This window comes from Pygoscelis adeliae, unplaced genomic scaffold (genome assembly GCF_000699105.1).
Source record: "Pygoscelis adeliae isolate BGI_AS28 unplaced genomic scaffold, ASM69910v1 Scaffold120, whole genome shotgun sequence".
Taxonomy (NCBI): domain Eukaryota; kingdom Metazoa; phylum Chordata; class Aves; order Sphenisciformes; family Spheniscidae; genus Pygoscelis; species Pygoscelis adeliae.
Window position 1 is genome coordinate 1190776 of NW_008824032.1, and position 12415 is coordinate 1203190.

Genomic DNA, 12415 nt, shown 5'->3' on the forward strand with positions numbered 1-12415 from the left:
GAAGTGTGTGATGGAAGAGGGCAGTTGTTTGTAGGACCTCTTCAAATCCTTGAAAAAAGGAAGGTGTATAATGAATTAAGTGAGGAGTGTAAGAAGAAAAAAGGTGGCCTCATGCTTGAAGCAGTTGAATACCACTCTGACAAAGTGAGTTTGATGTTTGTGTTTATTTTGGGGGTCACGCTTTTTACAGGTGCTCCTTGCGTAAATTGTGGTTCCCTCAAATTATGAGTGAAAATTTGTAGTCAGAGGAGCAGATGTGCAGAATGCTCATAGCTGCAACTGAAGTCTGCTTTGAACAGATAATTCTGAAAAGTCAGGCTATGTAGTATTTTTAGACGTTTCAAAAGGTGTGTTTGTAATGAGCTGGCCTTCTTGGCCTTAATCTCTTTGCCTCAGTAAACCTCTTGACCTTCATTTTAGTGGTAACGGAAGTGGGCTACTCCACAGCAGTGTTGTGAAAAAGCATTCTAATGTCACAGTAATGAATACCTTGAAAGGCTGATTACCAAGGCAGATTGACGTTTGGGTTGTGTATGTGTGACTCTGTATCAAGCAAAGAGAATAAAATACAACTTTGAATCACTGCTCAGTCACTGAGAATGAGAAATGCCTTGTAGGAAAGTGTCATACAGTTAGGTAATTAAAAACTGTATGTTAAAATACACGAGCGGTCTGACAAAGCTGTGCATACAGCCTCAGTTGTTTCAATTCATAAATTTTTAGTCCTCTACTTTGGACATCTAAAGTTCTTTCCCAGGAGATTTTTGTGGAATAGCCAAGTTAACAACAGTTCTCTTAGTAAAAGGTGTCTGGCAGTTTCTTACGTCTGGTATTTCAGTAGCTTTCAAGTCCTTGCTGTAATCTGAAACTGGGTTTAGACTTAGGATTAGACATGCCCTTGCCTTTGCTATAAGCTGTTAATTGCAAAGCATATCTGTCTGAAATGTGTTATGCTCCTAGCAGATGTTTTTGCAGCAGAAAAATATGCACATTCCTTCTGTGCTGAACATCCTGACAGAGGAACTCCGTATGTTGTCTACTCTGATCACCTTCCTTCATCCTACTGAAGCTGCCCCTTCAGTGACTATACTGAGCCAAAGGATTCGGGGAAGGGGAAGAGGAGGAATGTTTCTTGTTCCAGGTCTCATCTTCCTGAGTGTTTTCCTTTGAGCATGGCTCTTTCCTCAGTTCTCTTCAGTGGCTGAAGTTTAAGCATGAAAAGGTTTCCATTTCTTCAAATATTGTCTTCTTTCTGGTGTTTAAACCGTTTTATGCCTGCTTCTGATGGGAGGAAGCAAGATACTGAAGTGCCTTCCTTCACGCCAAGAAAGCAGTGCAACTTTAGTAGGGGAAAAACTATGGGTGTAAAGGAGTTAGAGATGTAGAAGGGAATGGAGGAAGAACAAGAAGGACAAAAACATAATGTTTTGTGATGAGAAGATTGAATGTGCATGAAGACTCATTAGAGAAGTTTGTGCTTGCTCAAACTTGAGTTACTGTACTTGGCTCAGTATTTGCTCTCGTACTGGGTTAGAAATACTGTAGTGGAGGCTTTGAGGGGGAGAAAGGAAGGGTGACTGATACAGATTTTCCAGAAGATGAGATGCAAACACTGAGTTTTCTTCATGTTTGGAATTTTCAAGAGGATCGCAGAGCTTCTTTGTAACAGGCATTGTTGAAGTACACGTGTTCAGAAAACAGTCCCAAATAGTTTTCTACAAGTCTCTGTTTATATGTCAATGTGCCATGAGTGTAGGGATTATCTTTATAGTAGAGGGAACTGCTGTGCAACCACATGTATTTTCTACCGTCAGTGCTTCCCTGTTTACCCACGTAGTGGGTATCAGAATAAAGTGAGTGTACTTAGTGACCATACACAAGTTTATCTTTTATGGCAACAGAACCAAGGCATGTACCTCTCCTCAACTGTCTGGTGCCTGAATTTATTATGAAATGACCTCTCTGCTCACCTACCTATGCTCTACTGCTGAGGACATGTCTGCCCAGTTGCTCAGATAGCTGAGGTGAATGGAAGGGTCATGTTTGTGGGTGTGCTTTCTGAAGCAATCAAACAGCACCTTCCCTGCTGGTTTCAGCCATCACTGTGTGTTCCTGCCTGGACTGATGAGGCTGTTGCTTTATTTGCCTTGCTGAATGGGGAGCACACGTTGTTCCAGTTGAGAACAACAGTGTGCCAGACTGGAAGTTCATTCAAATTTCCATATGGTTGAACTGGTCTGTTACTGAATAAATGTCAGCATAAAATGTTGGTAAGGAGTGGTAACAAAACAATAAAAAATGTTTTCACCTTCCCCCACCCCAAACCTCTGAGGAACTAGATTCTGCCAACATTTGGTCTAAATTAGACCTAAATGCTTGGGAGAGTCATCAGCAGAGGGCTAGTAACCTTGGTGAGCTTGAGAGGTAGAAGGATGTCACTGGCCTGTCTACTCAGATGGCTGCTTGATATTCATTCCATTGTCTTGGAGGCTAGCAGTCAGGACCTGTTCCAGGAGCAGACAGACATGAAGACATACCTGCCTCAGTGAAGAGGATGCTGGGGACAACAGACTTACATGAGGAGTCCTCAGCTGGTAAGTTAACATGGTACTGTGTAGTCATTTTCTTTTGGGTTTTTCCCCTTTTTTATACTGGTTAGGGAGGCATCAAGTTTCCCTTGCTCCTTCTATTTGCACATCTATTTGTCAATAGGCACATAGAGTTGCACCAGTTCAGGGCTTGTCAATACTAGAAAACTTATACCAGCATAAGCACAGAGCAACAGGAGCAGCATACACCCTCTTGAAAGTCATCTTTCTCCTAAAACTGACACGGGGATGTCCTTTCATTCCTTGATAACATTAGCTAACCCAGTGAAATAGGATTATTCTTTCGTAACAGCTATATCTGTCTGGATTTTCCTCTGTATAGCTTCATCAAATGAGAGTATGATGTGTATTGTCATCTTAATACTCTTCGAGGACGTGGGTGTGATGTCAGGACTTGCTGTAGGCTAGCCCTTGATTCTTTCCCAGTCCTGGCTGCATTCCAGATTCCCCAGCAGTTCTTTTATCTCTCACCTTACCTACTATCATTACTCTTATCCCCTCCCCAATGTCACATGCAGCTATACCCTCCCATTCTTGCCTCTAAAGTTTCTCACATCATACTTCAGATACGCAGATATCTTAATAAATTGTTTCTGTATTCAACACCATTTTAGTGTAGTGAAAGATGCCTTTCACCTTACTGAGACATTGGATTAGTTGCATCTGTGATGCAGCACACATGATCTGTGGAAAATTACAAAAGGTCTCATGCAGGGGAGAGGATTTGGTGATTCATAGGCATCATTTGTTTCTGTGTGAAAGCTACTGGCACAGCCCACACTAAGCTAATACATTTATTATTGTTAGCGACCAGTGTATTTAGAATTGATTTTGTTGTTGACTGGTATTTTTATCAGAGGTGATTCAAGATGGCTTTGCAAGACAAAGCATACTGCATTTTCTCTGCATTTCTTCACTTACCCAACAGCAAATCTGATGTGACCATTTTGGTGAACAGCCCTGTGATCTCTTTGGTGGTGGTCCCTGCCTTTGGAGATCTGTGACAGGCTGGAAATGCCTGGAGTGGTGCGAGTCTCATTTGACGTGTCAGTCTTCCAAGTCCTCCAAACTTCTGAAATCAAGGTTGATCTTCAACACAGCAATAAAGATCCCTTTTCTGAGACTTAACAACATTGCCAACCATTTTGGCTGTGGATGCTGTAGCACTGAACTAGTGTAATAAGACAAAGACAAAAAGAGCCCCTCCTTCCCTGAGGAAAGGGTCCACTCTTTGGGGGAGTATTAGGTTTCTGTGGCTGTTACATTGACTGTCGTTGCTGACTGATACCTGTTTCTTTGGACAGTGCCTGAAGTAGATGCACCTGCGTGGACTAGTGTGCAGTGCACTGGCTCAGAGCTTGGGGTATATGACATGGCCACAAAATTCCTGGGTGCCTGTGGCTAAGTCAGTCTACCATGCACCCGAGTACCCTGTTTGTAAAAATGTAGGTAGTATTATCCCTTACAGAGCTGTTGTGAGGATAATGTTACAGGTTAGGGTGCATATATTGCAGTAGGGCTGAGCCATATATGAATAGAGAGAAAGGTATATATTATGCTCATGCACCAATTTCAATAAACTGTGTAGGAGGATAAATAATTAGCTGAGAACACAGGACAGGTAGAAGCAGCAGTTTAAAAGGGTTATATCCTCTAAAAGGAGGGATTGAGGGATATAAAGGACATCCTCCCCCCTAATAAGGAAGCTCCTGAAGATTGCTGTAAGCCAGTTGTCCTGCAGTATACTTCAAATGCTACAAAATTATGAGAATCACGGAGTACTGAAAAGTCCTGTGTGCTTCCCCCGCAAGATCCCAGACAATTTCCTGTCTCAGGGGGCAAAGGATTTACCCTCTCATTGTGGCAGTCCCTGGCACAAGCAGGATTTTTTTAATTGCCTTCAGCAATGTGGTGTTTAAAATGTTTGCTGAAATCTGTACTGTTCAATAAAGTAACCTTGGTTATGTTTCAAAATGTATTTTCACATTTTTTAATAAATTTAAACATGCCTCTGAACATGGTGGGTGAACAGATGTCTCAAGAAAGGCACCGTGTATTTGTGTAGTGCTTGGTGCAGTGGATCTCTTTAGGAATTTGGACATTGTCACAGTACAAACCCATTGTCTGGCACAATTAAAAGACATGCTGTGGGAGAATGAAGCACAGTGAAAGTTACCAGGCTGTGTAGGCTTGCTGTCTGTGTGTTTATGTCAGAGTTAACATGGGTTAAGTAGCTGAAGTTTAAATATCAGTTGCCTACACTGGACACCCCACATGTGTTTCTAAAAAGAAATAAATAATAATAATTGGAGGGGAAGGAGGGTGGTGATAGATTCTGACTTTTGGAGAGTGAGAGTGCGTGGTTCTTAAGGGACGAGACGGTGTGGTTATGGATGCCTGCAGAAGGATGAATGGGGGAAGGAATGACAAGGAAAGAGGAAAATAAAGGAGATGAAAGAAGAATGGGGGTAGCAAAGGGGTAAGAATTGAGGAAAGGAGAGACGAAGGTAGGTAGAGAGGCTTTTAACTTGTGATAAGAAATGAAAACAAGGTAAGAAAAGGAAGGGGTGGGAAAAACTCAGTGAGAGACCTGAGCTGATGATTTTCAGAGTAATCGTACTGTGACAGGAATGAACAGGGCACAGTGGGGCTCTGCGTGGCTCTGTGCGGATCTGTGCAGATGGACACAGTTGCATTAATGCCAGCCCATGCTTTGGGCCAAGCTGCAGGCCTTGCTAGCACTTTCTTCGCTGCACATCTTCACCATCCTCCTCTTCCTCTCTTGCTGCTATGCCATTTGTGTTGAAAGAGGCCCTCGCTTTTCTTCATTTTTCTGTCATATTGTTGCCTGTCTGGGACAGAGTGACTGCCCTTCACTGCCCTCTTCTCTAGTGATCAAGGATGCCTGTAGGGTGTGTTTTCTTTACTGTGATCCATTTCAGAATCTGAGAATTATTTGGGTATTTACAATATATAGTATTTAGTCATGAAAAGTTTAGGTGCATCTTACAGTAAGAAGAAAGAGCAAATTAATTGTAAAGGAAAAAGGAGAAATTCAGGAGGAAACAAAACTACATAAATAATGTGAATGATTTTAGAAAGATGGGGAAATTGTTTTGTGTTAGTAGGAATGAGGAAATGGAAACTTAATTTATTTTTTTTTAATGGGACTGTTAGGGTGGTAGTGTCTGATAGCCAGCACAGCACAGGCCAAGCAATTTCAGCAAGTGTTCTGAACCACTGTGATAAATTCTGTGATGCAGAGCATCACTTTTTTTTTTTTCCCAAGGGTAGACGAGAGCTTTTGAGTTAAGCTGCAGATAGTAGAAAACTTCCCCATACTTAGATAAACTATATACCATACAAATAGTTTGTTGCTCAGTTAAAACTTGCTTAGCTACAGCTTTATCTTGTTATGCTTTTTGTTCTTGCCAAACTCTCTCTGGATCATAATTTTTAATGTTGTACTCAGCTTCTTTCCACTTTTAGTTGACTAGATTAAGCATCTGCATAACAGTTCTGCTATAAAGTCACTGTACTGTCAGTTGTTTTGTTTTCTCCCAATTTATTGAAGAAGCAATTACAGAACATTGGTCCAATAATAGATTTGCAGAGTGAAACATTTTACTGGGGTTTTAGGAAGTCATTTTGCTGGTTTTAGCAGGGAAGGAATTCAAATGACAGGGGTTTGTCTCGTCAGTCCCCGTGGAAACCTGCCCAGCTAATGAGCCTCTGGAATATCATTACTCGTATGTGCTTGACTGGTAAATGATCTGCCGATTGTGTCTGTGCTGAGCATCTGCTAGGCCAGAGACAGAGCTGGATAATGCTTCTCTCCGCACTGCCGGGAGCAGAGAGCTCTGCATGCGCGGAGGTAGGTAACGAGGCAGGGGAGCCACTGGCCTGGCTGAGGGGCTGGCCGTGAGGGGAGGAGGCCCTGGGAAGAGAGAGTCTCTGAAGGACAGACGGCCCGGCCTGGAAAGACGAGACCAGGCACGTAGAGGCAAAGGGAGGACAGAGGCTTTCCAGACGAGGGCATGCGCTGGCGTTGGTGACAGGCGGTGGCAGATTTTTACATTAACGGCTGTAAAAACTAGAGCACAGTCCCTTTCAGGTTCTGAGGCAGAAGCAAACTCCTGCCCGAGTTTCTCCTGCTGCTAGAACATCGCTGTGAAACGTGGCCATAACATCTGTGGGGTTGTTCTGCTCGGAGAATAGCATCCTACTGGTTTTTGTGCTAACTCAGGTGCTTGCTCTATCTAAAAGGTTTCTAGCCCTGCCGAGAGAAAACTGACTGTACCCAGTGGAATTTGTGCTTTTACCGACTTTCTTTTTTAGAAGATAAAAAGAAATTACATTAATCTTCTTTTAAAACTACAAAGCCAAGAATTTAGAACTTGTGATCTTCCAGGATTAATAAACTTGGTGTAAATTTGACATATTGTGTGCAGTGTAAGAACAGATACTGTTTTCCTCTAGAGGATGCCTGTCTTGTCTTCTGCAGGGGATGCTCTCGAGAGCAATGAAAAGTAGCGTGCTGCAGTATGACCCGTTTCATTTGTGTACAAATTGAAAGGTTTGGAGTTGACGAGGCTGGGGATTGCAGGAAGGAAAAAGGCATGGTCTTGAGATTCCCAGGCTGGATTTCATCCCTGCCATAAGTTCCCTTTGTAAGCAATGATAATTTTCAGCATTGTGTCCCCGTTGTCTTCTGAGATGCTTTTTTGAGCCGTAGGGATCTAATCTGGTAGTTGGCTGCTTGAACCTTGTGTGAAGTCTGTCATGCCGGACAAATGCCGGACAAATTTACCGATGTGCAGACAGCCTTAATTTTGCTGCTTACTAATTTTTTGAGAATTTGATTTTGCAGTGTTAACTGTCCTTGAATGCAGGGGGGCCATGTCTATGCGCTGTGTGATTAGGTATCTGGGTGCTTAAGGATATCTACTATCTGAGCATTTCTCAGATATTTAAATTAGAAATGGCAACAGAAATCTCTTGAAGCAACAGCTTGATTACTTATAAGGATTCTGCATGTAACTTACAATATTCTGTTTGTGCGAAAAAATAAGTTAAAGGAACAGCGTCTGAGCACAGTGAGGCCCACAGCTGTTTTTACCTCTTACAGGAATTAGTTTCATGGCCCGTGTGTAATACTTGTTAAAACCTGCCTCTTGCATACAGACCTTCCCTGCCGACTGATTGCTTTTCAGGGAAATGTCTCTACTGTAGAAACACTGGCAGTGAAAATAGAGGCAGCTGCAGGACTGATGTATTAGACAGTTTTGATGATGGGTAGACACACCTTCATTTACGCTCTCTGTATGTTGGAGAGTGGGTTCGGGAAGCAGACATGCTTATGTTCTGTTTCCGAGGAGCTTTTCCTCCCACCTTTTTTTTTTCTAAACCTGTGAGAGAGATTTTTTTTTTTTTATTAGGTATAAAGGTGACAACAATCAAGCTTGGACTTCGGGTTACTGCAGTGACACTAGATCTCAGTTTGATTAGACAGGCATGGAAAAATGAGAACTGTTTTTATCAGCTTTGTCAATTGAGCATCTGGTGATGCCTAGGGGGTGAGTAGCATGGTGCATTGAAAATTAATTGACTATCAACTTCACATTGTTCATCAGAGCCCTACAAATATTTATTATTCACAATGTATAGCATCCTTCCAGGTGTTGGACAGACCACACTGAGATTATGGTGCAGAATGCAGAACAAGGAACACGTGACAGGGGGTTAAGACTGCTGTTCGCTGGTCCCCTATCCTGTCTCAGACTTGCTCTTTGGCTCGGCACAAAGTGTCTCCTGTCCCCTATACGTGAAATGGATGCACTAAAATGGACTCATTTTTCAGTGAATTAGCATTTGATCAACTTTAATTTTGACATCCTTGCATAGGAATAACTAAATGGCATTATTTAGCAGCTGTTGTACTGCTTTTTTCATTACTGAATGGAGTTCTTGGATGGATATGTTGTATTATAATGACTGACTTCATTACAAATTTTGGTTTTCTGCTTTCTTAATGTAGGCCTTTCTGCATGGCAGCAGTTTTCTGTTAACTGGTATGTATTATAGAACTGTGGTCCTGCATTAAATATATCACGTTTTTATAGTCTGTCTCCTTTGGAGTTGACAACAAGTGGAAGCACGCTAATGTGCACCAGGAAAGGATGTTGGGAATCGCTGGAGTGGTGTATGTGGTGTTATCAGTCAACTTTGTTCTGCCTTGGCGTTGTGGACAGGAACCTGACTTCTCCATGTATCCTCCTTTCCCTGCAGGTATTGAGAACCTGCCGTTTGAGTTGCAGAGAAACTTCCAGCTCATGCGAGATCTGGATCAGAGGACAGAAGGTGAGGATTAGAGATGGTTTCGTTGACGAGACAGGAAGTATGCAGCTTGACTGGCTTTTCTTGCCTTTGCCTTTATCATGGGGATCTCAGGGCAGGGGAGGAAGCCTACAGCTGCTCTGATCCTCCAGTCTCTCTTAATGGAGGGCACTGTAGTGTGTGTGTATGTATGTGTATTTATGTATTTAATGGTAAACTTGTTTCAGACCTCAAGGCGGAGATCGATAAGCTGGCCACGGAGTACATCAGCAATGCACGGACTTTGTCTTCGGAGGAAAAACTGGGGCTTCTCAAACAAATCCAGGAGGCCTATGGGAAATGCAAGGAGTTTGGGGACGACAAGGTTCAGCTGGCTATGCAGACCTACGAGATGGTATGAAGGGAAGTGTCTAGTGCTTATCGTATGAAAGGCTGTACTAAAGCCCTCAATCCTGGAAGGCCCTGATCTCTCTTTTTAGGCCCTAACCACTCTTGCTTCTCATCTCTTAGTGCAAGCCCCATGCCCTCTCCTCTTTGCCCTCTTGGGCTCTGTTCTGTGGTAACAACTCCTGGTTACTGTCGTCTTTGCAGGTTGATAAGCACATCCGGCGGCTGGACACAGACCTCGCTCGCTTTGAAGCAGACCTGAAGGAGAAGCAGATAGAGTCGAGTGACTATGACAGTTCTTCCAGCAAGGGCAAGAAGAGTGAGTACCACCACTGGGCTGCAGATTGATACAGGAGGCAGCCAAGTGACTATGGAAGTGGTGGGGATGAAGGCAGGCACTGGAGTGGTACAGATCAAAGACTGTTACGCTGGAATCTGAAGGACAGGTAAAAAGATGGTGACCTGGGCTCTTCTTGTGTGAGCATATTCAAGGCCACTAGATAAAATTAAGATGGGGTGCGTGGCCCAAAGCCAATATACACTCCCAAGTATTTTAGTACTGGAGAGGTTGTTACTATCAGGTGTCTATTTTGATGGGGTGGCAGATGCAACACCTTTTTCTCTTCTTACCAGAGGGCCGAGCCCAAAAAGAGAAGAAAGCTGCCCGTGCTCGCTCTAAAGGGAAGAACTCTGATGAGGAGGCGCCAAAAACTGCCCAAAAGAAATTGAAGCTTGTCCGCACGTAAGTGTTTAAGAGATTTGCGGGAGTGAGGAGCATCACTGCAAATCAGACGAAGGGAGGCCTAGCCAGACTTCCCTGTGAAGGACCTGATCCCCACCCAGACCAGACGGTGTGTCCCCTGTCCCTTCTTGGGAAGCAAGAGGAAGGACACCTTTTAATTCTTTCAGGGGAGTGTGGCGTGAAGGGAAAAGCAGGTCACTTCAGTGGAGTTGGGTGTATGTGTTTAAAAAAAGAGAAGTGGCGGTCTCTGGCAAACAAGGGCTTTGTCTTGGGAGACATGAAGGGACTCGAAGCCAGTTATTTTGCTGACCTACTTTATTCCTGTCGTGCAGTAGCACAGAGTATGGGATGCCTTCAGTCACCTTTGGAAATGTGCACCCTTCAGATGTATTGGATATGCCTGTGGACCCCAATGAGCCTACTTACTGCCTCTGCCACCAGGTCTCCTATGGGGAGATGATTGGCTGCGACAACCCAGATGTAAGAGCCTGCACTTGATGGAAATGGGGGAGAAGGGAGTGGAGAGAGTCTTGCACGTAAAGTCTTGTCCCGCTTGGGTGGGGTCTGATACAGCAAGCAGTGACAAGAAGAGGGCTTACCTCGGGTAGTTTGCAAGGGCAGAGGGGTGGCTTGCCATGACCTGTTAAGTGCCTCTTTCTTCAGGGTTTTCCTTAAAATGACAGGTTGTCTTCTTGCCCCCACGCTTAGCAAGGGAGAAGGGGAGTTCTCCTTGCTAACAATGTATAGGTTGGGTGTGAGTCTTCATTCCCTGATCACTGCTAGGGATTTAGGAGTTTGTGATCAAATGTTGGGAAACTCTGGTAGCCCAGAAGCAATGATTTCAAAAGAAAACTGCTCTTTAACTGACTGCTTTCCATCCCAACAGTGTTCCATTGAATGGTTTCATTTTGCCTGTGTGGGTCTGACAACAAAACCAAGAGGAAAATGGTGAGTGAACGAGCAACCTGGAGGGCCCATTGGTCTTTGGAAAGTGGAGGTCCTGGTTGGCAGAAGGGAGAGTACTGTATATACACACTTAGAAGACCTCGTAAAAAGGAAAATTTGAATTAAGGCTTTGTCAGGGACCTTGGGAAAGGTCCTTTGGGACTGCACATTCAAGGTTCATGTCATGCCCTAAACGCTGGCTTTTTACTTCCCTTTCTACCAGGTTCTGCCCTCGCTGTTCCCAGGAGAGGAAGAAGAAGTAAAATCCCACGAGCCCTCAGTACTGCTGCAGCAGCTCTCTTCCCCCTGCCAGGGCCTCGTCCCAGCTCCCCCAGCCCTTGGGGCCTTGGCTGGGGGGAGTCTTGCCCTGTTTGTGGTTTGGGCCATCCCTGGAATGGTGTGTACCCTCACAGCGGTTCCTGTGTGTTCTGTATCCCTGGTTGCTTCCGAATCCCTAAGGGAGGCCCTCTCTGTGTACTATTCCAAACAGGTCTCTGAGCCTCAAAGGGAATGAATGAGGGCACCAGGGTAGCCACCAGATTCCCAGGGATTCAGGTAGCCCCTGATTTTCCTTGGCTTTCCTTCAGCCTCCTCAGAGTTCATTGCCTACTCTCTGCTTAGAGAACAAGGCTATGGGATGGGGGAAGGAAAGGAGGTAAGTCTTCAGCATTTTAGGTCTTTGATTTTCCTGGATCTTTTTCGGGAGAGAGGGAGTAACCAGGCCGCTTCTTAATCTAGTGGGTTGGTTGAGAAACTGAAAACCTAATGTACTCCCTGTCTTTAACCATTCCACTACTGGCATTGAGCAGCCTCTTTTGTTGGGGAGAGGAGGAAGAGGGAGGAGTGTTTAGAGCTAGCTTTGTCTCTCTTATTCCTGGGGTAAACCTGCTGGTCTGGGAAGCACATTGTGTGAAGGAGGAAGAATTTCTGACTACATGGGGAGAAATGGCTTGATCTAGCCTGTCTTCTGGCTCCAGAATTCTTCCTTCCTTTTGTGCAGTGGGGCTTCTCCATTATGTTGATGATGGGAAGTTTGGGGATTCAGATCCCACTTGTATAATATGGAATTAAATAAAGTTCATTGAAACAAATACTCGGTTTGCCTTGCTGTCACCTCCAAAATAAAGTGCAACAATTGGTCTCTTTAGGTATTCTTTCTCTCTCAGCTCTGCTTTTATTCTAAATGATGAATGTGGTACTGCTTTTTCATGTAACAATCCTGAACAGTGTTAATAAGTGACATTCCGCCTAAGTCAGGCTTGAAAATATCCTTAATATACTTGCAAAAGGTTACTAAGCTTTCTAGTGGCTGTGAAAAATACCTGCCCCTTCAGTCGTGACCCCACAAGAGGGTGGACATTTATTCACGTTTTTGTTGGATTGTTTACTTCATTAG

The 12415-nt window shown here is 44.0% G+C and overlaps 1 protein-coding gene across 2 annotated transcripts; it reads left to right on the top strand.

Moving 5' to 3' along the window:
• The first annotated feature begins 8822 nt into the window (after nucleotides 1-8822).
• ING4 (inhibitor of growth family, member 4) lies at nucleotides 8823-12158 on the top strand. 2 transcript variants are annotated; one of them, XR_663840.1, is made up of 8 exons: nucleotides 8823-8969; nucleotides 9173-9339; nucleotides 9537-9651; nucleotides 9966-10074; nucleotides 10407-10554; nucleotides 10961-11022; nucleotides 11243-11416; nucleotides 11510-12110. XR_663840.1 is itself a non-coding variant. In XM_009328954.1 (7 exons), exons 1-7 carry the CDS (start codon nucleotides 8876-8878, stop codon nucleotides 11280-11282), a joined length of 735 nt encoding a protein of 244 aa, XP_009327229.1. In that variant the 5' UTR covers nucleotides 8823-8875; the 3' UTR covers nucleotides 11283-12158. The 2 variants fall into 2 exon arrangements, 1 of the variants encoding a protein (XP_009327229.1); XM_009328954.1 differs by having other exon boundaries at nucleotides 11243-12158.
• The last annotated feature ends 257 nt before the right edge of the window (nucleotides 12159-12415 follow it).